Below are 27,221 nucleotides of genomic sequence, written 5' to 3'. Positions count from 1 at the left end.
ACAATAAATAAATAAATACAGCATACCGTACTGTTATTTTACAAACATTCCAGTCCTTCCTGCCAAAATTATGCATTTTATGCATGGATTAGTTTAACATCACAAACATCGGATTGTATTGTGAATGCTGATCTTGGAACACTTACCCTCAGGTCATAGGGCAAAGTGACCAGCATGCCACTGTGATCCATAAAGCAGGCAATCTCAGAGCCTTCATATAGCTTCCTGTTCCTGGGCAGGAGGAGAGGAGTCTGTAACCTTACTGCACCTGAGAGAGAGAAGGAGAGAGAGAGAGAGAGAGAGAGAGAGAGAGAGAGAGAGAGAGAGAGAGAGAGAGAGAGAGAGAAAGAGAAGGTGAGTGAGACTGAGTGATCTGATCCTAAAGTAAATTTTGTAAGATGGTAATAAATATAATCCAGAAAGTATTCACATCGCTTCATTTTTACACATTTTATGTTACAGCATTATTCCAAAAATAATTCAATTTATTCATAAATCTACAAACAATATTTAACATACAAATACATAACGTATTTACAGCCTTTGCTTTATACTTTGAGCAACTTTGGCACCAATTACAGCCTCAAGTCTTTTAGTTTGGCACACCAATTCTTGGGCAAGTTCTCATGTTCTTCTTTGCAGAACTTCTTAAGCTCAATCTGTTTGGATGGATAGCCTTGATGCACAGCCATTTTCAGATCTCTCCAGAGATCTGACCTTGCTGGGCCACACAAGGACATTTACAGAGTCGTCCCAGAGCCACTCCTTTGTTATCTTGGCTGTGTGCTTAGGATCACCGTCTTGTTGGAAGATGAACCTTCGCCCCGGTCTGAGGTCCAGAGCGCTCTGAAGCAGGTTATCATCACGGATGTATCTGTACATTGCTGCATTCATCTTTCCCTCGATCCTGACTAGTCTCCCAGTTCCTGCTGCTAAAAAACATCCCCAACAGCATGATGCTGTCACCACCATGCTTCACTATAAGGATGGAATTGGCCATGTGATGAGCGGTGCCTGGTTTCCTCTAGACATGAGGCTTGGCATTCAGGCCAAAGAGTTTAATCTTTGTTTTTGATTCGGAGAGTGCTACAGAGATAGTTGTTCTTCTGAAACGATCTCCGATTCGCCACGGAGAAACGCTGGAGCTCTTTCAGAGTGACCATCGATTCTTGGTCACCTCCCTGACTAAGGCCCTTCCTCCCCTGATCGCTCAGTTTGGCCGGGTGGCCTGCTCTAGGCAGAGTCCTGGTGGTTCCAAACTTCTTCCATTTACAGATAATGGAGGCCATTGTGCTCATTAAGATATTTTTCGTTATCCTTCCCCAGATATGTGCCTCGATACAATCCAGTCTCTGAGGTCTACAGACAATTCCTTGGACTTCATGGCTTGGATTGTCATGGCAAAAAACTGTGAATACTTGTAAGGCTGTACATGTGATTTTTAGTTTTGTTTTTTGTAAAAAGATTTGTAAAGATTTTAATCTTTTTGAATTGGTGAATACGCTCATGCACCATGGCAGAGTGAATTTAATCACTGAAAAGGAGAGTATTCAGTGCTACGGTCACTGTCCAGTCTCACTGACTGGCCCATTATTGAAGCATGCTGGCTAACAGGATCTACTGAGGTGGAACATAGGGCTTCAATTCCCAGGTGTGTATCAACCTGGAAATACATCCAAGAAGCTGCTCTAGACAGCATTCTACATGCAAGGAATATAAAGGGATATCTGGAGAAGAGCTCCAATGTTGCACACACTCACTTCCAGAAGTTCTCAACTATTTAATCTAAGCCTGGTATGTCCCAATGCAGTCTATATCCTGAAGTAATAATCAGAATAATCAGAATAATAATAAATGTGTATATAATATGATTTTCTTTCACTAATTGATTTATTTCCTCTATAACAGTGTGATCTAAAAAGCATCAAGTCTAAAATCATTTTCAGCCTTTGTATTACTGGGTAGTTTAATGTGTTCTATGGTTTAAAAAATAGTCCCCTATAAAATAAAGGACTGCAGCAGAGATATAAAAGAAGAGAAAATCCAGTAGAACACCCAACATGCAGATACAAACCATTAAGACCTCTCCTGATTTTCTGGAACACCCAGATTGGGAGAAAAAACTTTTGCTCAGTAAAGCAAAAGTGAACTTGTCTTGTTGCATAGACCAGCATCCTATTATAACATAATGGGGCATGCAGTGAGTCATAATGATATTAGGCAACATTAAAGTCTTTCTATGATCCAAGACAGATGTAGAAAACAAAAGCCTATAACCTAACAATAAAGAAATAAGTATGCTACCCAGTATGGACGTAAAGCAAACACTGCAACTTTCAAACTTTGGCAGTTATACAAAACACCCTGTAATCTAAACCTTAGGGCCTCAAATCCTGTTGTTGTGCCTGCTGTTGTCTCATGAAAAATCACAGATCACATACTTTCCCCAATTCCATAAATATTAGCAGCATGAACAACAAAAGCAAGGATCTTTTTTAAGGTCTTTTGAAGAGAATATTAATGCAACTTTAAAACAGACGAGACATGCATCAACACAGCTTGGACTGAAAGCTCATTCAAGACCAATAAGCAATGCCTTTGTTCTACCAAAATAATGATTTTCAATTAACTATGACCATTTTCTGATCATCTGCTAGCCATTATACTAAAAACGCCATTGTGAAACATGCTAACAATGTTAATGATGTGTTTAATGATTCTGTGCTAATGTGTTGTTTATTCTGTAAAATCAATGTCCTTAAGAGAAGAAAATAATTTCAAATGTAAGTGATGATTTAAAAAAGGTCAAGATGCAGAATGCAGCTATATGATGCTAATTTGTTAAATTACAACATTTGTATTAGAATAAAAGCTTTGAAAATAGGCTCTAGATTTGTACTGATTATTTTTTAATGTATATAATAGCAAAACTAATATTTGCACATGTACAAATGCTGAGTGATGTGATATGATAAATTGGCTTGTTCTCAGTATGTGGCTGAAACACCTTGGTGGGCAATGTAATTAATAAAGCCTGCTTAGCTCTGAAACAAGATTCATTGGACAGAAGAAACCAATATTAACTTGTACCAGAATTTTGGCAAAAGACATGCATGGAGAAGGAAAGAAAAGGCTCATGATGCAAAGTATACCATATTATCTGTCAAATATGAAGGTAGTGTTATAGCATGGGCATAAGTTTAGGATTTAGTTTGGGAGCTTCTTAACACAAGGACACTGTGCAAATACAGTACATTTAGAAAAGATGTAGAACAGGCTATGTTTAGATAAAAAAAAAGAAAAAACTTAAAACAACTCTGCATATGGTTGTCATCTTGCCAAAATGAGAGAATTATCAGCGAGCCTGGTCATTCCCAATTTAATTACAGAGACAAGCTCTTTACAAGTCAAGTTAATTATATTAGCATGCTTGCTGACATTTCAATTCAAATACATTTAAGTAACAAGTATAGAAATTCAAAGTTCAAGTTTTTTTTTGCCAACATCTGAACATCATTTAAGAACAACTTGCTAATATTTATTATTATTCAATTAAATATATCAGAAACTTCTGTCGAAGAATGTATTAGCAAGGTTGCGCTAGTGCATAAAATTAACAAAAAAAAAATGAATCATGAATATGTCTTATATGATATTTTATTATACAAACCCGATTCCAAAAAAGTTGGAACACTGTACAAATTGTGAATAAAAATGAAATGCAATAATTTACAAATCTCATAAACTTATATTTTATTCACAATAGAATATAGATAAAATATCAAATGTTGAAAGTGAGACATTTTGAAATGTCATGTCAAATATTGGCTCATTTTGGATTTCATGAGAGCTATACATTCCAAAAAAGTTGGGACAGGTAGCAATAAGAGGCTGGAAAAGTTAAATGTACATATAAGGAACAGCTGGAGGACCAATTTGCAACTTATTAGATCAATTGGCAACATGATTAGGTATAAAAAGAGCCTCTCAGAGTGTCAGTGTCTCTCAGAAGTCAAGATGGGCAGAGGATAACCAATTCCCCCAATAGTGGAGCAATATTAGGGCTGGCGATATGGCCTAAAAAAAAAAAAAAATCCCAGATTTTTTCACAAAAAAATCAGATTTGCGATTTAAATAGATTTTTTTTCCCCCTGCTTAAAATCAACCTGCATATGACAAAGAAAATGTTAAAAAAAAAAGTTTTAACTTTATTAAATGGGTCAAAGTGCAATCAGAAACAAAAGCCATTGTAAATTGTGAAAATAGAACGTAACATAACATAAAATGAGCAAACCTACAAAGAAAAATGTTTTATGAGTGTTTAAATGTGGAACATGATTGAAAATGCACCTGAGGTTTTGAGTGATTTTTGCCTTTACTTTTCTCCAAAACTCCACAGTAAAATGACTTGAAATTTAACAATACATTTCAAGTAATAGACAGGGACACTGTAAATTAGAAGTATTTGAAAGATTGAGCAAACCTATAAAGAAAAATGTTTTATGAGTGTTTATATGTGAAACATGGTTAAAAATGCAGTGATGCTTGGAGTGATTTTGCCTTCACTTTTCATTAAAAACTTCACAGTATACTGAGTTAAAATTTGAAATAGGAATATAATGGACAGCGAGATTCTAAATAAGAATTATTTGAAAGATTGAGCAAACCTCAAAAAACTGTTTTATGAGTGTTTGATTGTAGTGATTCAAATGCTCTGATTGTTCTGTTTCTTAACGGAAACGCCGTTCCGAAGCGTCTTTACAGGTATTTTGACCGCTCCCACCACCCATACCGTACGTGTACGAAAGGACGCGCAACACTAAACAAAGTGCGGCTGCTTAACCGTGTATTTTCAGGATGCGGCTGCTTAACCGCAGTCTTGTGCTGCTGCTGTCTTGTTCATTTCGTAGGGCCCTACATCTCTCCCACTCGACAGCATGCCTCTGTTTGAGGTGCTGCAGTAAATTGGTGGTACTGCTACCTTTGCTTGCTCGCTGCCATGTCGTTTGTGTATCTCTATGGCAAACGCGCGCGGGGGAGTTCGTTCGAAACTATGGAAGCCCAGAGGGGGGCGTCGGCGGACATTGAAGAGATAACCGATTTTTATTAAAATATATCGATGTAAACTACACATTCGAGTTAATCGATAAAATCGATTTATCGACCAGCCCTAAGCAATATCAGAAAGGAGTTTCTCAGAAAAAAATTGCAAAGAGTTTGAAGTTATCATCATCATCTATAGTGCATAATATCATCCAAAGATTCAGAGAAACTGGAACAATCTTTGTGCATATGGGTCAGGCCGAAAAACTATACTGGGTGCCTGTGATCTTCGGGACCTTAGACGACACTGCGTCACATACAGGAATGCTACTGTAATGGAAATCACAACAGGGGCTCAGGAATACTTTCAGAAAACATTGTCAGTAAACACAATCCACTGTGCCATTCGCCGCCGCCAGCTAAAACTCTATAGGTCAAAAAAGAAGCCATATCTAAACATGATCCAGAAGCGCAGGCGTTTTCTCTGGGCAAAGGCTCATTTTAAAATGGACTGTGGCAAAGTGGAAAACTGTTCTGTGGTCAGACGAATCAAAATTTGAAGGTTTTTTTTGGAAAACTGGGACGCCATGTCATCCGGACTAAAGAGGACAAGGACAACCCAAGTTGTTATCAGCGCTCAGTTCAGAAGCGTGCATCTTTGATGGTATGGGGTTGCATGAGTGCGTGTGGCATGGGCATCTTACACATCTGGAAAGGCACCATCAATGCTGAAAGGTCTATCCAAGTTCTAGAACAACATATGCTCCCATCCAGACGTCGTCTCTTTCAGGGAAGACCTTGCATTTTCCAACATGACAATGCCAGACCACATACTGCATCAATTACAACATCCTGGCTGAGTAGAAGAAGGATCCGGGTACTGAAATGGCCAGCCTGCAGTCCAGATCTTTCACCCATAGAAAACATTTGGCGCATCATAAAGAGAAAGATGTGACAAAGAAGAAATAAAGACAGTTGAGCAACTAGAAGCCTGTATTAGACAAGAATGGGACAACATTCCTATTCCTAAACTTGAGCAACTTGTCTCCTCAGTCCCCAGATGTTTGTAGACTGTTATAAAAAGAAGAGGGGATGCCACACAGTGGTAAACATGGCCTTGTCCCAACTTTTTTGAGATGTGTTGATGCCATGAAATTTTAAATCAACTTATTTTTCCCTTAAAATGCTAAATTTTTTTCAGTTTAAACATTTGATATGTCATCGATGTTGTATTCTAAATAAAATATTGTAATTTGAAACTTCCACATTATTGCCTTCTGTTTTTATTCACAATTTGTTCAGTGTCCCAACTTTTTTGGAATCGGGTTTGTATTACAGTACATTATTATAGTATTATATAAGCCTGTCAAAAGATAACTATAAGTTCTCTCAGGCAGAGGCTGAACATGCAGGACACTTCTGAACTTCTGAGTCACTCACCATGCTTTCTGAAGACCCTGGTGATTGTCTCATACACGTACTGCTGCAGTTTTGCGCTGTTGAAATTAAAACTGCCCTAGGGAAAAACAAAACAGTGTGGGGTCGGGTAAGAAACAGTGGCTGTAAGGTTGTTTGAACATAGCAGCTATTATATGAACCAGATGATGAGAATTTTGGAAAGAAGTGATTAAGTTTAAAAAATATTTACATGTACATATTGACATCTAGGGGTAAGAAAAGAACAATGCAGTAAATTGTGAAACCAAAATAAACAGAATTTAAAGTTGTATGACCATGTCAATTTATCAGAGGTGTCAATAATACATTTTAATGCCAAATATATACATTACTGCATTAAAAGTGTTTTGATTTATAAGCAAACAGACAAGTTTACTTTATATCGCTGTTACAAATGACCATAAACCCAAATTCATTATGCATTTCTGACCATATTTTTGCACATACTATACACTAAATGACCAAACAAATGTGGACTCTTGAGCACCACATCCATGTGGTTCTTCCCCAGACCGTTCCTTAAAGCCCACAATAGCATAGGATGTCTTTCTTTGCTTTAACATTACAATTCCACTTAACTGAATCTAAGCGGGCCAAACCTGTTGCATGACAATTCTCCTCATGGCCACAAAATACCTTTGGGATGAAATAGAACACTGATTGCACCCCAGACCTCCTCACCCAATACCAACGCCTTATCCATTTGCTGCTGAATGAGCATAAATCCCCAAAGTGTAATGAAAATCCTTTCTGGAAGAGTTGATGTAATAATAACAGTAAATGTGAAATAAATCTGGAATGGGATGTACATAACGCACATATGCATATGATGGTCCAAATACTTTTTAGAAATTATGTACAATATTAAAAGCCACACCTTGAAACTGACGATTTTTGTGATGTAAAAACTGAAACCAAAATAAAAAATGTAAGATCTTTTTCCATTGTCAATGGTATATAAACAAGTAGAAACATTTTAGGAAAAAAAAAAAAGAAACCTATAATAATCTAGTTGGTTAAATATGTGATTTGATAATAATTGGATAATAATTGGAGTTGAAATAGGGATAGGATTTTCATACTTTGTATGACTAAAATATTTTTTTTTTCTTTCGTGAAATACTTTGCAGTCTGCTAGAAGCTGATAATAGCTCAGGTCATATACTATACTGTAAAATATATAAAACTATAACTATTTTGTATTAGTGGAGCATGAAACACAGATACGATGGCGTAGCATAACATTCCGTTTTTACATCCAGAATTAGAATTTTCTTCTTTCCAAAAAAGAAGCATGTCCCTGTTTTAGCCTACATGGATTATGTTATGCGGCCATGTTACCTTATGAATGTCAATATCATAAGTGTAGTCCATCACAGGAGAGTTGTTCTGGGAGAACAGTTGGTTCACCATGGTGCGGTAGGCCTTGCCATTGATGTTGGCCATGGTGTGCTGCAGCACCTCATGTAGCTCTGATTCCTCCATCTGAGGAGGAGGGAGGAGATCGCTCTTCAAAAGCTCCAGCGCTGTGGGCCGCAGGGCAGGGTCATGGCTCAGCAGCCAGCAAATCACCCTCCTCTATACTCGGGCAAAATCAAGCATGTCGCACCAGACTCAAATAAAAAATATTAATTTTTGAAAAAATTATAAAACATTTGGCTTCAAAAGCTCACCTGTGTTCCATTCTCATATTCGAAAAAATCTTCTGGGAACTCCATGGTCTCCTGCAAAGAGAATACAGAACAGACTCACGTTTAAAGGCATGTGCGAAAATAAGTTTCCAATAGCTGCACGCACAGTCACAGGAAGCACCGACCTTCATAGGTCAGTGTGGCAAAAGACATCATCCTGTGTACATCGAGAGCTGTGCAACTGCTGCTATTCTGACCATGTGCATTTAAGACTCGTTTGAAATGTAATTTTTTTTTTTTTTTATATTTCATCATTGCTGAGTTACAGCTGTTTGCTGTTACAGGTTTGTTTGCCCAGTTCTGGAAAACCATTTTTTTTAAATCTATTTGATAACTTTTGTGAGGTTTAATCGCAAGAATATGATGTCTGCTAAATGTGGTGATGCCTGGACAAACTTTGTAAGAGGAGTAGCAATAAAAAGTCTTTAAAGCTTTGCACTAATCCAAGATGAATGACAGAATACAGAATAGGTTGTGTTGAATCCAGTCATGAACCTGCTACAGTACCCTACAAGTTAGTAGTTTCTAACCTTTGATTTAGATATGAGAAACATGGTGAAACATTAAAAAAAAAACGCATCAGAATTCCGGGCAAATAACTTGACAAGATCATTACGTTACACTCAACACATACATTTGTAAACTCTGCAATGCCTGGTACAACACTTACCTTTCTGAGCTGGCTGAGGACAGAGATGCGTTCAGAAGCTGTGGTCATTGGTCTGTAAGACATCTCAAACAAGATGATGCCCAAACTGAACAGATCCACTTTCTAAATACAGAAATACAGGTTTTAAATTCAGAGAGTTTTTGGACTCCTTAATTTTTCCACATTTTTGTGACAGCCTCATACTAAAATGCTTAACATGGTCTAATTTTTCACATCAGTATACAATACTTCCCCATAATGATAAAGAAAAAAAGAATCTGTGATAACTTTATTAAAATGTAACAAAAAGACAAAACACAGGTATGCAAACTATTAGAAGCATTTTCTATGACACTTTAAATGTAGCTCAGACCATGAGGTTAAATAAACTGCCTTTGGAGTGCAGAGACAAGACTGTGTCGATCTAGTAACGGTTCCAAACATTTTGGCCTCCACGACCCTCAAAAGAAAGAATTTTGGAACATCCAGTGCACTTCTTAGTGTTGACTCACTGGCCAAACTAAACATTCAGGGGAGAAAGTACAAAGAGAGGTGAACAAAAAAACCTAATGGTCACTTTAGTTAACCATTTGTTATTAGTAAGTAACTATTTGATTAACCATTACTGCAACACTGCACCAATCTGAGCTTAATGGCAGAGTGGTCAAAGTGAAGTCTTCTCAGTTTAAGACATATTAAAGCCTGCTTGGAATTTGAAAGAAAAAAAAATGTTTTAAAGGGGCTTGAATTCCACTCTAAATGGAGAAACATCTTAAAGTTGTTTCAGTGAAATTGGGTATACTTCAGCTAAGTCTCTGATGCCATAGGAAAGGGTCTGAAGATTTGTCAATTTTGCCCATTGTAAGCATTTTAGCATAAAAAAGCTTTAAAAAATAAAATAATAAAAATAATAATAAAATAAGTTTGTACTAAAAGAAAAACCTCACATACGAAGATTGTAGTTAAAATAAAAAATTAAAATAAAAAAATAAAAAGACTATATTCTGAGTGCAATGTATATATGACAAAACTTTAATGTTACTTGTACCTGGTTGTAAGTTGCTTTTGTGTTTCCTTGAACCTCTGGGCTGACATATAGGGCAGTGCCAACCATACCAGTCATGTTACCTAAATAACAAATGAATTTATAAGCATTGTGTTATATATATATATATATATATATATATATATATATATATATATATATATATATATATATATATATATATATATATATATATATATATATATATATATATATATATATAGACCATATGCCACACACTGCAACAAGTCGATTTGCATGACAAGTCGGTTTGCATCGTCCCAGAAGGAAACCTCTTCTGAAGCTGGCTCACAAGAAAGCCCACAAACAGTTTGCTGAAGACAACCTGTCCAAGACCATGAATTTCTGGAACCATGTCCTGTGGTCTGAGGAGACTAAGATCAACTTGTTTGTGTCTTGCCTACAGTCAAGCATGGTGTTGGTAGCATCATGGTCTGATTCTGCATGAGTGCTGCTGGTACTGGGGAGATGTGGTTCATTGAGGGAAGCATGGATTCTAACATGTGCTGTGACATTCTGAAGCAGAACATGATGCAGTCCCTTGGCTCCCTGAGCCGAACAGCTGTTTCCATAACGACCCCAAACACACCACCAAGATGACAACTGCCTTGCTGAAGGTGAAGAATGTCTCCAGATCTGAACCTTATTGAGCACCTTTGAGGCATTCTCAAGTGGAAGGTTGTGAAGGGCCATGTATTTAACATTCAGCAGCTCCATGATGTCATTATGGAGGGGTGGAAGAGGATCCCAGCAACCACCTGTGCAACTCTGGTGAATTCCTTTCCCCAGAGGATTGAGGCAGTGCTACATAATAATGGTGCTCACACAAAATATTCACACTTTGGAAACAGTTTTGACATGTTCACGTAGGGTCTACTCACTTTTGTTGCCAGTTATTTTGACAGTAATGTTGAGTTATTTTCAGAGGACAGTAAATCTGTACTGCTCTACAAGCTGCACATTGGCTACTCTAAAATATATCCAAGTTTCATTTCTATAGTATTTTTCCCTTGAGTAGAAATACTAACATGGTTTCTGAAATGTGAGGGGTGTAATCACTTACACACACACACACACACACACACACAGTATTTGGTTTTGCTACTTTACCTGTTGGGTCTGATTTTAACACAAGACCTGAGCTGTTGTCCTCCACCTCCAGTATACCTGAAGCCTGTATGTAAGAGACACACATGCTGTGAAACATTCTAATTCACATGACAATAACACTAATTGTGAACATTTACATTTACAATTACGGCATTTTGCAGATAGTCTTATCAAAAGCAACTTACAATTGAACAGTTTACTGCCCTGCAGTGGCAGCTTGGTGGTGCTAATTTGAACTTCTGACCTTCCGATCCAAAATCCAATGCTATAACTACTAAGCTACCACCTTCTCTGTATTATTGAGTTACATTTACTCTGTTGTTTAAGTTTGCAAAACAGTTCCAATCAAAAATAAATTTATAGGAGAGTCAGGGTCCTTCCTAAATTCCTGTACATTGCAAAAACCACCATTAACCAATCCATACAAAACTTATAATTATTGACTTGTGCAAATGAAATGAAATAGATTTCATTGTAAATCGTGTATTTCAGTTTATTTACATAATGAATAAAAATGTATAGCTTTGAATATACATTATGTACCATGCTAGCTGGATGGTCAGTAGCCAAGCCAAAGTCTCCGATCTTGACATGGTCCCGAGAATCCAAGAAAATGTTGACAGGCTTCAAATCTCTGTGAATCATTCCCTAAGGATGCAGACAGAACATGATCATGCAATCAAACAACATGGCCAACCATTTCTAAATAGGGTCAACTATCAGCTGCCTTCTGGGCTTGCTCCACTTTTTTTCTTTCTTTTTTTTTTTTGACATTAATATTCAAATAGTGTTCAGAGTTTTTCTGTTTGAATCTCACTGTGGATACAGATTTAGACTACCTGTTCATGAATGTATGCTATGCCATCCAGGATCTCCCTGAAGAGTCTCCAAAGACGACTGCAGTCCTGATAAAGACCCTGGTCTATTGTGTCCCTCAAAGTACTTTTTTCACAGTATTCCATCTGGAGAGAGAAACACATAGATAAAAAGAACTCCTTGCATAAATTGTACAGAACTCATGACTGCACCAGTGCACCGCCTAAATCATCCAGGTAATAAAAATGTGGAGGGGTCTCATCAGTAAGAACAATGAAAGAGGAGGTTGAGCAACGAACAGACTGGTGCCAATCAAAAACCTGTCTCTAAATAAGGACAAAATCAAGAGTTAAATGTGGACTTTTGAGAAGACAAAGTGACCACCATTTACTGAACATCAAAAGCTCCTTCTTGAAGATTGTCAAGAAGAAGGAGAACCTCAACTGGCCCCAGCAACAACTGTACTTTCTGTGAATGGTGATCTTCTATCCTAAGCTAAAAGACAAGAGCATACTGAGCAGATGAATCGCTGCATGGTATGTAAACCCTGTTGCCTCAGATCTCAAGACCTTCAGCCGATAATGAGGACAGCTGAGAAGAACATTAGGGTGATCACAGACTACCAGCAAAGCATCCAGCATTGTGGATGACCGCACACACCCCTCTCACACACACTCTTCACCCTCCTGTTATCTTGCAAAAGGTACAGAGGCATTTGCATCATCACAGCCAGACTGTGTAAGATCTTCTTACCCCAAGAAGCTTCTGACTCCTCAATACTCACACACGCGCGCGCGCGCACTCTTGCATTCAACGGACACAATTTCACATTCAGTATTTAATATATCGAATGACAACGAAAACGGCAATAATACCACCATCCAAGTTCACTCAGCTGACCACCAAAAGAAAACAACTTAAGTTCACTGTCTGTGCGCCCTCACCTGTATGTAGAGATAATGTGCAATAAGTGGAGGCCTTTCGGATACTAAGCTCTCTTCTGTGTCCACACCTTGCCGTTTACTCAACGATTCCTGTGCGAAATAAAGAAGAAACAAGAATGTGAATTTTTACAAACTCGTGAATTCTGGCTTCAGAGCACGATACTGACCTGCACAATACTGTCTCGGCTCACATCACCATTGTCAAAGATGATGTCACTTTCCGATCCGCTGCTGGATGGGCTGTCGAAAATGCAGAATTGGATCAAATACAAAGTACATCGTTCTAATAAGACTGCTGTGCTCCTGATTTTTTTTTTTTTGCAATATTTTGCAACAACTATCAGGCTGAACCAGCAACAGAAAAGCATTAGAATCGAGTTATGGTAAGTAAAAACTATTTCAATGATCACAATCCTCTATACCACAGTATATATTTTTAATTAAGACAAATAAAAAAAAAAATTTAAATCCACTTTTGTGATTACAAAGTGCTAAACCTGGAGACTTTTAATACTAAAAACACTCTCCTTCCAGACAGCTTTATTTACCAATATGTAAAAAAAAAAAAAAAAAAAAAGATTTATTGTTATTCATAGATTATGTGATTATGTGTTTATTATGTGTAAAACAAAAGAAAAAATATATAATGGCATGAATTGCTCTGACTTACTAGTAAATTTGGCATTGTAGAAATTTCTTTAGCACCTTCTGATTAATCAAATTCAAAAATTCAGTGGTGTTGTTATATATTCAGACCTAGTCACAGACTGTGATCTATTTTTATGTGGTTACACTGCTTGATTTTATGCATGACTGTGAATGTTTAATAAATGCAACATTTTTTTAAATCTGAATTTTATACAAAAAGAAAAAAAAAAAAAAAAAAAAAACGTGAAACGAGCCTAGATCGTCACTCCTCCCCTAGCATGCTTAACAGTTGGTATGAGGTGTTTGTGCTGATATTCAATTCAATTCAATTCAATTTATTTTTATTTGTATAGCGCTTTTAACAATGAACATTGTCTCAAAGCAGCTTTACACAGATAATGCGGTGATTAAAAATGAATATGTTCTTTATGAGTAAGTTTGTCCCTGATGAGCAAGCCGGTGGCGACTGGCGACTGTGGCAAGGAAAAACTCCCCGAGATGGCATAAGGAAGAAACCTTGAGAGGAACCAGACTCAAGAGGGAACCCATCCTCATCTGGGTTACACCGAATGTCCATTTGTGGCGGGTATACAATGTTGCGGGGTGCAGTGATGATGATCAAATTCTGTGTTGGGTTTTGCCAAATGTGGCACTGTGCATCATGGCCAAACATCTGCAATTTATTCCCACCTGTCCAAGTGACATTGTTTCAGAAGTCTTGTAGTTTTGTTTAGATGTAAGCCATATTCTGAAGCCATGTTCTTTTAGAGAGAAAAGGCTTTCTCCTGGCATCCCATCCAAACAAGCCATACTTGTAAACTTTCACATGTAACATGCTCCCTGAAGCATGTGAGTTTTAGATGTAACTCTGCTGCACTGCACAATCTAACTTTTATACAGATGGTTGCTGTTGATCAATTAAGAAAAGAGCATTTGATTAGCAGCACATAGCTGCTACTAAGCCTATTAAACTCTAAGGAAACAGTTAAGGTGTACATTTATTTACAGGTATTTTCTTTTTCTATTTTGGCTTAATTTTTGTTAAAACAAATAATGCAATATAACATGTCATTTGTTGATGCTCATCTGAGGTTGTATTTAAGACCTGATAAGGACCAGATGATTTATTTATTACATCCTAAAATGTAAACCCATAGAATTTACATATGTTGTGTCAGACCCTGATTTCCAGTATACACAAAACACCACTGCCCCCTACTGGACATCTGTCCAACTACAAAATTGTACAAGCTTTATGTTTAGATTTTAGGACAGACTAAATAGTTGATCGTTGTCAGCTTTAAATGCTATTTTTCAAAATAAAACTAATAATTTTTATTTAAGAAAAACCTCCCTTTCATGTCTTTTAAATATTTTCCATAGTTGCAACTTGACTTACAATAACAAATAGGTTACAAATACTCAGAAAGTAAAAGTAAACAAAACTATACCTTGTCAATAAGGTACCTTCAAAAGAACATATTTTCAAATTTTTTAATTTATTCCAATAATTTTTTTATTTGTTTAGCACTTTTAACAATGGACCTTTGATACTCTCTTCCCAGGAATACTGGTGATATAATGCATCATTAAACAGGTTTTAGGAAAGATAAACTACATAAAAATACAAAGATAAACCACCAAAAGGGAAGTTGTCAAGATTTTTAACTTGTACTTTTTGTAATTATGTATTAAATATAGTCTATTCTCTTCACTTAATAGCCTTTCTCTAGCTATAGCTTGAAATGTTTGGTTAAAGCAACAGCTTGATTTTTAATCAGACTAGGCCCTTAGTGCCGTCAACTCACAGTCTGATAGAAAATCTAGCAGGTATACAATAACGTCCGCATCTTCATGTACTTTGATTAGATGGTCAGAGAGCTAACTGAGGGCTCAAATATATTAATGTAAATTTAAAATACATTTAACAATGGCTGACAGAGGAGAAACCGATTTGGTCTAACATACACTTACAAGGACATTTACAAGACAGACATTTCAAGAACATCTAGAACCCCTTCTGATTTTATGAGTTGACTCCCTTACAAAGATGAACAGTCTAGAATTTTTAGGGTTGAAAGAAAAGAAAGGTTATAAATTAATTTGTATTTGATCGAGTGAAACTCAGACACACCCAAATTAGTCCTGTACCTTTAAAAAAGGACTCCTAATATCAACTTATGACGTGTATAAATGACACCAGTCACAGAATTAACCTCTTCCATTCGAACCTCTCCACTACACCACTACATTAGGATGGCGGTGCGGCAGTAGGTCGCAGCGGCCTTTTTGGAACCAAAATGGTGCTTTTTGCGTCTTTTTCGCCTGACTTTTCGAAGTACATGAACACCAGAGACAGTTGTGTTCATGTGTACGACCACCAGACGCTGTTACGGTACAGAAATCATGCAGCCAACAAATCTGCATGAGGACGTACTTAATAACCTTCGCAACCTCTGTGTCGGACGTCAGAAGCTGATCATGTTAATGATTTCTCATTATAATTATCAACAATGATTTAACAAAGTAGGAAACAGCTATTTTTAGAAAAGGCCCACAGGCTACTCATGTGGGCACCAAGTTGGTGACCCCTGGTTTAGAGACTGCTGCGTCTTTGTTTTCACGAAGATGTGGGTCAGCGATAGATTTCCAGTCGCCGCTATCCAGCTAGACGGGCTAACCGCGTTTCGTGCCGATAGAAATGCAGCTCTGTGCGGTAAGACTCCCGGTGTTTATATCAACACGGAATGACGCAAGAACTCTCCTGCTATTGCTCATCGCTAGTGGAGTATCTGTATAAAGCTGCTTTTAGACAATGTTCATTGTTAAAAGCGATATACAAATAAAAATGAATTACATGACTGTAAGATGCAGGCCATTTTATTTACCACAGGAATTCACCACTGCTTTCATTGTCGAAGTGTACATTCCCCCCCAGTGCTAATGCTAAAGAGGCACTGTGCGATTTGGCTATTAGCGACCTGCAGAATGTTCACCCCGACGGACTGTTTATTATCGCCTGAGATTCCATCCAGGCGAATCTCAGGACTGTGCTTCCTAAACTCATCAGCATGTGGACTTTGTGCAAGTGTATTGATGACGTGACCATTTCCAAATCCATTACTACACACTCCAACCAGAAGCCGTGGATGACTGCTAAAATCTAGAGAATCCGCTTTCAGAGCCGGGGACAAGACGGCCTTAAGAACAGCAAGAGCCAAACTGTCCCGTGCCATCAGAGAGGTGAAGCGCGCATACGGCAAGCGAATCCACAGCCGAAGAAGTCTACAGTCTCCTGCCTCAATGACTATCGTCCCGTCGCACTCACAACCATCATAATGAAGTGCTTCGAGCGGCTCGTCATGAAGCACATCAAGACTCAGCTTCCACCCTCACTGGACCCCATGCCTAATTTGAGTGTGTGGGAGTCAGAGTTCTTGCTAATTTGGTACGGGATCAAATACTTATTGCAATGTAAATTCTTTCTTTAATGTTACCTTCCATGGATTTTTTATTTTTTTTTATATTCTGTCTCTCTCTGTTAAAATAAACCTACCATAAAAATTTTAGACTGTTCATTTCTTTGTAAGGGATTAAACTCACAAAATCTACAGGGGATCAAATAATTATTTGCCCTACTGTATTTAATTTTGCATTTTCTTTCCAATCAATTTTGCACCAAATTTGCCTATTTTTCAAATTAGCAGGAAAACAAAAGCATAAAATTCCACGTAAAATCCAGGGTCATTTTATGAGGTTAGTATTGATGCTCCTGATAGAGATTATGTATGCGGGTGGTGCAGCTGTATATGCAGTATAAGGAGACTTGTTGATCTGTGTTCATTGGGTTTCTTGCTTTATTAATTAAATTTATTGACCTGTCTGCAATGCAACACTCAGCTATAGTGCTTTTCTGTAAAAGACTAAGAGTTTCTATAGCTGTGGCGGGATAATGATGGTTAGAAGAGGTGGATTGATTCAGGTAGGACGATGTAGATGTAATTTCTGACTCTTACAGAAGGAACTTACAGAAAAGACGCACAGAACACATCTGCCTCATCATCATCATCATCATCCTCGTCGCTGGAGTCAGTGGCATTGCACTTGGCACTGGATGATCTCTCCAGAGATGTGCTCCACTCCACCGAACTAGCCAGTGCTGGCGGGGGTGCATCGTCCTCCACGTTGTCGAGAAAGCCGAGCTCATTGAGGCGAGGCGCAGCGGCAGGTCGTGAAGGGAGCTCAGGAGTGCTGGCTGGCTCGGAGGTGTCGCTGTTCTCTGCCCCTGTGGACGGAGCCTCGTGTCTCTCGATCCACGCGTTGTAATAACGCACAATGTTCTCATGGTTCAGGCGTGACAGAAGGGTCACCTCTCCCTTAATACGGCGGAACTGCTTGCTGGCTGGGTTCACCTGAATCCGTTTGACGGCGTAATAGCAGCCGTCCAACTTGTTCTGTACCTACAGGTCCAGAAAACATATGACCACAGAGAAATGTAATCAGAGAAACACATTACCATAAGAACGAGTGTGCCAAAAAAAACCAAAATGATTGCTCAACAGAAATGTATCCATCACCTTGATAACTGCTCCGAAAGCACCTTTCCCCAGCAGCTGGAGCTCCTCAAACTCGCTGAAGTAACGAGAGAACTGTTTCTGCACCACTGTACTGAAAGGGGCGCTGAGAAGGTGACTCTGCGGGATAACCGTCGATGCAAAATCCACCTCCAAGTCTGACAGTAAGACATAAATTGCACTTATTTGGCAAAGCACTCTTGTTTGGCAAACTATAGGCTTTTAACTTTTCAATGTACGCTTTTGAAACAAAGACACAATTTCCTCAAGAAGTAACAAACTTTGAATCAAGATGGCACCGTTAAAGCTACAAATCCAAATCTCTGAAAAAGAGATACATACCAAACATACCTTTGACATGGAGTCGAGACTATCTACTATTCTAAACAGTTACTTACAGTCATATATCTTATTTGATGTGCATGTGTGTGAGACAGGGGACAATAGATGTACCCTCAGGACTGGGCTCCTGGCATGGAGGAAGGCTCTTTGGTGAGGGTGGCAGCAGAAACGGGTGCTCTAGCAATTGCTGAGTGTTCCAGCGGTCAGCATCATTAAGACAAACGCACCTGCAAAACAAAAACGAGTCAGTCTTACACCCCTGCAGACATGCACACACATTCATATGGCTGCACCAAGCTCTTGAAAAGATTCTACAGCGAGATTTGCAAAAACCATACAACAGAGAAGTGCTAATCACACGGACAAACATATCATCGTTTTTGTATATTTCATGGAACTTGCATTGCCCTTTATTTGAGAAGATGGTCATTAATAAACATTAATTGTGTATGATTTTTATGTGCTTAATGGTATAGGCAGTAAGAAACAGCTATTTCTTACAGCATACTGCACACATTTAATGGGAAAAAGTTCACTGATAAAGCCAGATTTGTTTATTTGATTTGGCTCATATTAATTAACTCTTCAGTTGAGGAATAAATTAGTCAACAAATTTAGTTTGAAGCAATTTTTATTTAATTATTTGCACAAATAAATGAAAACGCTTCAAATTCAATAATCATAAAAGCAGTGGCAGGCTACGCATACCACAAAAGCAGATGCCGTTTGTGAGCTCAGACTTGTGCGTTCTCTGAACATCCAATCAAAGGACATAAAAATGCTGGCATTATTGTACACCTGCTTAATGGCCCCAGTGCCTTCAACTCAAAGTCTGATTGGTTGAGGTAAAAAAATTTATTGTAATAGATTGAAGCTTAAGGCGATCACACCGCTGATTCTAAATGGTCAACGCAGATTCTATTGAACTTGGCAAAGCGTGATGTGATGGCTGAAATATGATTGGATAGAAACTCCAACGTAAACAAACACATTTCACATTAAAATCATTTAAGTTCATTTCTTTTCCTCATGAATGTACACATAGCACCCCATATTGACAAAAAAACAGAATTGTTGACATTGTTGCAGATTTATTAAAAAAGAAAAACTGAAATATCACATGGTCCTAAGTATTTAGACCCTTTGCTGTGACACTCATATATTTAACTCAGGTGCTCTCCATTTCTTCTGATCATCCTTGAGATGGTTCTACACCTTCATTTGAGTCCAGCTGTGTTTGATTATACTGATTGGACTTGATTAGGAAAGCCACACACCTGTCTATATAAGACCTTCCAGATCACAATGCATGTCAGAGCAAATGAGAATCATGAGGTCAAAGGAACTGCCTGAAGAGCTCAGAGACAGAATTGTGGCAAGGCACAGATCTGGCCAAGGTTCCAAAAAATTTTTTGCTGCACTTAAGGTTCCTAAGAGCACAGTGGCCTCCATAATCCTTAAATGGAAGACGTTTGGGACGACCAGAACCCTTCCTAGAGCTGGCCGTCCGGCCAAACTGAGCTATCGGGGGAGAAGAGCCTTGGTGAGAGAGGTAAAGAAGAACCCGAAGATCACTGTGGCTGAGCTCCAGAGATGCAGTCAGGAGATGGGAGAAAGTTGTAGAAAGTCAACCATCACTGCAGTCCTCCACCAGTCGGGGCTTTATGGCAGAGTGGCCCGACGGAAGCCTCTCCTCAGTGCAAGACACATGAAAGCCCGCATGGAGTTTGCTAAAAAACACCTGCAGGACTCCAAGATGGAAAGAAATAAGATTTTCTGGTCTGATGAGACCAAGATAGAAATTTTTGGCCTTAATTCTAAGCGGTATGTGTGGAGAAAACCAGGCACTGCTCATCACCTGTCCAATACAGTCTCAACAATGAAGCATGGTGGTGGCAGCATCATGCTGTGGGGGTGTTTTTCAGCTGCAGGGACAGGACGACTGGTTGCAATCGAGGGAAAGATGAATGCAGCCAAGTACAGGGATATCCTGGACAAAAACATTCTCCAGAGTGCTCTGGACCTCAGACTTGTCCGAAGGTTTACCTTTCAACAAGACAATGACCCTAAGCACACAGCTAAAATAACGAAGGAGTGGCTTCACAACAACTCCGTGACTGTTCTTGAATGGCCCAGCCAGAGCCCTGACTTAAACCCAATTGAGCATCTCTGGAGAGACCTAAAAATGTCTGTCCACCAATGTTTACCATCCAACCTGACAAAACTGAAGAGGATCTACAAGGAGGAATGGCAGAGGATCCCCAAATCCAGGTGTGAAAGACTTGTTGCATCTTTCTCAAAAAGACTCCTGGCTGTATTAGATCAAAAGGGGGCTTCTACTAAATACTGAGCAAAGGGTCTGAATACTTAGGACCATGTGATATTTCAGTTTTTCCTTTTTAATAAATCTGCAACAATGTCAACAATTCTGTGTTTTTCTGTCAATATGGGGAGCTGTGTGTACATTCATGAAGACGAAAAATGAACTTAAATGATTTTAGCAAATGGCTGCAATATAACAAAGAGTGAAAAATTTAAGGGGGTCTGAATACTTTCCGCACCCACTGTGTGTGTGTGTGTGTGTGTGTGTGTGTGTGTGTGTGTGTGTGTGTGTGTGTGTGTGTGTATATATATATATATATATATATATATATATATATATATATATATATATATATAAAATCAAATACAATCCTTATACAAAAATAAAAAGAAATATGCTTTTAATAAAATGTCTTGATTTAAAAAAAAATTTTGATCTGTATTTTAAGAAACAAATAACATGCCCTTTTTCCATTAATGTCCCAATCCGTTCGGCTACCTCACAAATTGCCAAATATAGTCAAGAACATAAGTCTGAAATAAAAAAAAACATTACTCATGTTTGTTTTTTCCTTTAACATGCCGGTAGAAGCCCAGAGGAGGATAAACAACCATGACACACCAGACTTTTAACAAAATTCCCTCAGTCATCACCACTAAAACAAATACACCTGTGCAACAGCTCACACTGAGGGGCCGAGCACAGCATAGGCAAACACACAGACACACACTCGCATTTAATAAACGGCATGTTTTATTGAGAATGTCTGAAGCACTAAACTGTAACTTATTTTTATGCAAAAACCCAGAAGTTTGTAGGTGGATGCATGGCATTTCGGAATGTTTATGGTAAACTTACATTTTGAGGAAATCCTGAAGATCAGCAGGTAGGCTGGATGGAACGGTCACAGGGTACTCCTTGACCTCGCTTCCCTGAGCGAGAGCCAAAAGAAGCAGCCCGAGGCTCCAGATGTCCCCTTTCTTGCCGGTGGGTGTTGGCAGTGTGTCCTCGCTGAAGCGCACGTGAGCCTGCTCAAAAATGTCCTCCTTGCATACGTCCCCTAACCGTTTAGCCAGGCTATAGTCAGTCAGCCTCACATTGCCTTGGGCATCTAGAAGCACAGAGGAGGCTGCCAGCTGCTTGTGCACCACCGAATTGTTGTGGAGGTAGTCTAGAGCGGCGAGTAGCTGGGTGGTGTGGTGCCTCAACTGATCTGGGGGTAGCTGTGTGCCTGCAGAGAGGCTCTGAGCCAGGTTGCTACCGGGCACATGCTCAGCCAGAAGGTCCACCACTAGACAATCTTCACGCTCACTGTAGCTCATCCCCTGGTAGCACACCAGGTTGGGGTGGTCCAGCTTTAGTAGTGAGTTCAGCTCACTCTCTGCTCCATGGATCTACAGGGGAAACATAAATAGATAAATAAATAAACATGCAGGTGACTGAACATTTTTCTTAACTGAAAAATACCGCAAGTAATTAATGGCATGTGTTTAAATAAATGTTATTTAAATCCAAAAGAATCTGGGTTCCTGCTGGCTTCTACAATATACTAGGAACCACATAGAAAAAAATAATAAAAACACCACAATAACTTTAGTTTCGGTAGCACATCCTCCAAGCGCCGCATCCAATCAAATCAAATCAAATTTTATTTGTCACATACACATACATACAGTTTACAACATGCAGTGAAATGCTTATTATGAGGGTCCGGCATGAGGGAATAGGATGGGGAGAAAAATCATACAAAGAAAAGCTGAAGACTGATAAATAAAGTATAAAAACAATATAAAATAATATATAAGAATAAATAAGATATAAAGATAGATATACAGTGAGGAAAATAAGTATTTGAACACCCTGCTATTTTGCAAGTTCTCCCACTTAGAAATCATGGAGGGGTCTGAAATTGTCATCGTAGGTGCATGTCCACTGTGAGAGACAATCTAAAAAAAAAAATCCAGAAATCACAATGTATGATTTTTAAACTATTTATTTGTATGATACAGCTGCAAATAAGTATTTGAACACCTGAGAAAGTCAATGTTAATTTTTGGTACAGTAGCCTTTGTTTGCAATTGCAGAGGTCAAACGTTTCCTGTAGTTTTTCACCAGGTTTGCACACACTGCAGGAGGGATTTTGGCCCACTCCTCCACACAGATCTTCTCTAGATCAGTCAGGTGTCTGGCCTGTCACTGAGAAACATGGAGTTTGAGCTCCCTCCAAAGATTCTCTATTGGGTTCAGGTCTGAAGACTGGCTAGGCCACGCCAGAACCTTGATATGCTTCTTACAGAGCCACTCCTTGGTTATCCTGGCTGTGTGCTTCGGGTCATTGTCATGTTGGAAGACCCAGCCTCAACCCATCTTCAATGCTCTAACTGACGGAAGGAGGTTGTTCCCCAAAATCTTGCAATACATGGCCCCGGTCATCCTCTCCTTAATACAGTGCAGTCGCCCTGTCCCATGTGCAGAAAAACACCCCCAAAGCATGATGCTACCACCCCTATGCTTTACAGTAGGGATGGTGTTCTTGGGATGGTACTCATCATTCTTCTTCCTTTAAACACGTTTAGTGGAATTATGACCAAAAAGTTCTATTTTGGTCTCATCTGACAACATGACTTTCTCCCATGACTCCTCTGGATCATACAAATGGTCATTGGCAAACTTAAGACGTGCCTGGACATGTGCTGGTTTAAGCAGGGGAACCTTCCGTGCCATGCATGATTTCAAGCCATGACGTCTTAGTGTATTACCAACAGTAACCTTGGAAACGGTGGTCCCAGCTCTTTTCAGGTCATTGACCAGCTTCTTCCGTGTAGTTCTGGGCTGATTTCTCACCTTCCTTAGGATAATTGAGACCCCACGAGGTGAGATCTTGCATGGAGCCCCAGTCCGAATGAGATTGACAGTCATGTTTAGCTTCTTCCATTTTCTAATGATTGCTCCAACAGTGGACCTTTTTTCACCAAGCTGCTTGGCAATTTCCCCGTAGCCCTTTCCAGCCTTGTGGAGGTGTACAATTTTGTTTATAGTGTCTTTGGACAGCTCTTTGGTCTTGGCCATGTTAGTAGTTGGATTCTTACTGATTGTATGGGGTGGACAGGTGTCTTTATGCAGCTAACGACCTCAAACAGATGCATCTAATTTGAGATAATAAATGTAGTGGAGGTGGACATTTTAAAGGCAGACTAACAGGTCTTTGAGGGCCAGAATTCAAGCTGATAGACAGGTGTTCAAATACTTATTTGCAGCTGTATCATACAAATAAATAGTTTAAAAATCATATATTGTGATTTCTGGATTTTTTTTTTTTTAGATTATGTCTCTCACAGTGGACATGCACCTACGATGACAATATCAGACCCCTCCATGATTTCTAAGTGGGAGAACTTGCAAAATAGCAGGGTGTTCAAATACTTATTTTCCTCACTGTATATGTGAGAGAAAAAGATGTATATACAAAAAATGCTTATGGCAGTAAACAGTTAACAGTAAAAAACAGTAAACTAAAATTGTCCATAAAGTGTCCGTGTGCGGTATGGTGTGATGTAAAATGTCCATAAAGTGTCCGTGTGCGGTATGGTGTGATGTAAAATGTCCATAAAGTGTCCGTGTGCGGTATGGTGTGATGTAAAATGTCCATAAAGTGTCTGTGTGTGGTATGGTGTGGTGTAAAATGTCCGTGTGCGGTATGGTGTGGTATAAAATATAAAGTGCACTGTGCTGTGCGAGTCCAGAGTTTTAAGTGTCGTGGTGCGAAAGGTGAGATATGTGCATACTATCATACTAACAAATGATGACAAGACAGATCATATGAGGACAGAAATATTTGAACTTCCAGAGATTTCCAAACATCATTTCCAATAATCTTTTATTTTTTATGTGGTCTGATTTGCCAACAGATCCATATGCTTATATTAAAATGAAAACAGAACAGACAGGGGAATGCATTTATCCTCCAGAGTTAAACTAAAACAAAACCAGTTTAAACTGTGAATTGCCTTACTAACAGCCAGAAATGAATCAGCCATTTTCTAAGCATTAAAAAGGTAACTGATGTCACTATTTGGTCATGTTCATTAAAAGTCAAGAAATAAAATCATACAGTGAGGAAAATAAGTATTTGAACACCCTGCTATTTTGCAAGTTCTCCCACTTAGAAATCATGGAGGGGTCTGAAATTGTCATCGTACTTCCATGTCCACTGTGAGAGACATAATCTAAAAAAAAAAAATCCAGAAATCACAATATATGATTTTTTAACTCTTTATTTGTATGATACAGCTGCAAATAAGTATTTGAACCCCTGTCTATCAGCTAGAATTCTGACCCTCAAAGACCTGTTAGTCTGCCTTTAAAATGTCCACCTCCACTACATTTATTATCCTAAATTAGATGCACCTGTTTGAGGTCGTTAGCTGCATAAAGACACCTGTCCACCCCATACAATCAGTAAGAATCCAACTACTAACATGGCCAAGACCAAAGAGCTGTCCAAAGACACTAGAGACAAAATTGTACACCTCCACAAGGCTGGAAAGGGCTACGGGGAAATTGCCAAGCAGCTTGGTGAAAAAAGGTCCACTGTTGGAGCAATCATTAGAAAATGGAAGAAGCTAAACATGACTGTCAATCTCATTCGGACTGGGGCTCCATGCAAGATCTCACCTCGTGGGGTCTCAATTATCCTAAGGAAGGTGAGAAATCAGCCCAGAACTACACTGGAGGAGCTGGTCAATGACCTGAAAAGAGCTGGAACCACCATTTCCAAGGTTACTGTTGGTAATACACTAAGACGTCATGGTTTGAAATCATGCATGTTAAACCAGCACATGTCCAGGCACATCTTAAGTTTGCCAATGACCATTTGGATGATCCAGAATGATGAGTACCATCCCAAGAACACCATCCCTACTGTGAAGCATGGGGGTGGTAGCATCATGCTTTGGGGGTGTTTTTCTGCACATGGGACAGAGCGACTGCACTGTATTAAAGAGAGGATGACCGGGGCCATGTATTGCGAGATTTTGGGGAACAACCTCCTTCCCTCAGTTAGAGCATTGAAGATGGGTCGAGGCTGGGTCTTCCAACATGACAATGACCTGAAGCACACAGCCAAGATAACCAAGGAGTAGCTCTGTAAGAAGCATATCAAGGTTCTGGCGTGGCCTAGCCAGTCTCCAGACCTAAACCCAATAGAGCGACAGGCCAGAAACCTGACTGATCTAGAGAAGATCTGTGTGGAGGAGTGGGCCAAAATCCCTCCTGCAGTGTGTGCAAACCTGGTGAAAAACTACAGGAAACGTTTGACCTCTGTAATTGCAAACAAAGGCTACTGTACCAAATATTAACATTGACTTTCTTAGGTGTTCAAATACTTATTTGCAGCTGTATCATACAAATAAATAGTTAAAAAATCATATATTGTGATTTCTGGATTTCTTTTTTTTTAGATTATGTCTCTCACAGTGGACATGCACCTAAGATGACAATTTCAGACCCCTCCATGATTTCTAAGTGGGAGAACTTGCAAAATAGCAGGGTGTTCAAATACTTATTTTCCTCACTGTATATAGAAATATTATATACCTACACATTTACAGATTTTAGTTGGACACCCCTGCGATCTACTGTGTTATTCTACATGTATTACATACATCAACAAGTCCAATATGGCAGAACTACTGCTGTAATCCTAAATACTTTTCTGTGATTTCTCAGAGAGTTTTTCTATGCCACTGTCACCTCTGGCTTGCTCATCACAGATCTAAATCTACAACTGGATTTCAGAAAAGCTGTTTGTGACAATGCCTATTGGTAATGTTCAACTAATTTAGTTAGATGAGATAGGGGTGTAAAACGGATTTTAAGTCACGGTTCAGTAAAATGTTTGGTACAGTTAGGGGGCAGAAATGCAACATGCTTGTCATTGCAGTTTATTATTAACATTTGTGAAAAACATTTTAAAGGTTTTAAATAAAATGCCTGCTTGGTTTACATAAAAATATTGAATATATAAAAAAATAAAACAACAAATCAAATTAATGCAATAAACTTATTATATTGATCAAATTGAGTAATCAGTTGTCAAATTCTATTATTTCAATCAAATTTTATAAATGGTAAAATGTAATTAAATACTATACATTTGTTAGAACCCATTTGGGTAATACAGATGCATATATAAGCATGTGTGTGTGTTTTAAATTTAATATTACATTTTCTAAAGATATGTTCTATTTAAATGTTCTACTTATTTCAGCATACTTTAACAAAGGTTTTAATCCTTCCATCTCGTGAGACAGACGTAAAATGTTGGCAATGACGAATGGCAATGGTGAATTTGATCGCTACAAATTGCTATGGAGTGAGCAGTCACAGTGACACTGCGTTCAAATTAGTTTCCTTGGTTTTTTTCTACTGCACTCAAAGTGCGAGGGTTAGGGTTAGACAAACTTGTAGTCCCCCACTTTCCTGAGGGAACTCAGAATTTAACTATGTTTCACATGGAAAAAAGGATTGCATTTGGTACACATGTGCACCTTACTTAA

The 27,221-nt window shown here is 38.7% G+C and overlaps 1 protein-coding gene across 1 annotated transcript in view; it reads right to left on the bottom strand.

Moving 5' to 3' along the window:
* eif2ak4 (eukaryotic translation initiation factor 2 alpha kinase 4) overlaps positions 1 to 27,221 on the bottom strand; it is a 63,662-nt gene that overhangs the window by 23,830 nt on the left and 12,611 nt on the right. The window contains exons 9-23 of the mRNA XM_083550569.1: positions 21,523 to 22,058; positions 18,453 to 18,568; positions 18,003 to 18,157; positions 17,455 to 17,885; positions 12,945 to 13,017; positions 12,778 to 12,867; positions 11,857 to 11,979; positions 11,561 to 11,665; positions 11,018 to 11,081; positions 9,890 to 9,969; positions 8,863 to 8,964; positions 8,175 to 8,225; positions 7,843 to 8,079; positions 6,484 to 6,559; positions 147 to 268 (exon numbers count right to left, since the gene is read on the bottom strand). Coding sequence (XP_083406695.1) covers positions 147 to 268; positions 6,484 to 6,559; positions 7,843 to 8,079; positions 8,175 to 8,225; positions 8,863 to 8,964; positions 9,890 to 9,969; positions 11,018 to 11,081; positions 11,561 to 11,665; positions 11,857 to 11,979; positions 12,778 to 12,867; positions 12,945 to 13,017; positions 17,455 to 17,885; positions 18,003 to 18,157; positions 18,453 to 18,568; positions 21,523 to 22,058 — 2,361 coding nt within the window. The remainder of the gene's footprint in view (positions 1 to 146; positions 269 to 6,483; positions 6,560 to 7,842; positions 8,080 to 8,174; positions 8,226 to 8,862; positions 8,965 to 9,889; positions 9,970 to 11,017; positions 11,082 to 11,560; positions 11,666 to 11,856; positions 11,980 to 12,777; positions 12,868 to 12,944; positions 13,018 to 17,454; positions 17,886 to 18,002; positions 18,158 to 18,452; positions 18,569 to 21,522; positions 22,059 to 27,221) is intronic.

The sequence above is a fragment of the Silurus aristotelis genome (assembly GCF_946808225.1).
Source record: "Silurus aristotelis genome assembly, chromosome: 9".
Lineage (NCBI taxonomy): Eukaryota > Metazoa > Chordata > Actinopteri > Siluriformes > Siluridae > Silurus > Silurus aristotelis.
This window is presented reverse-complemented; position numbering and strand designations above follow the sequence as displayed.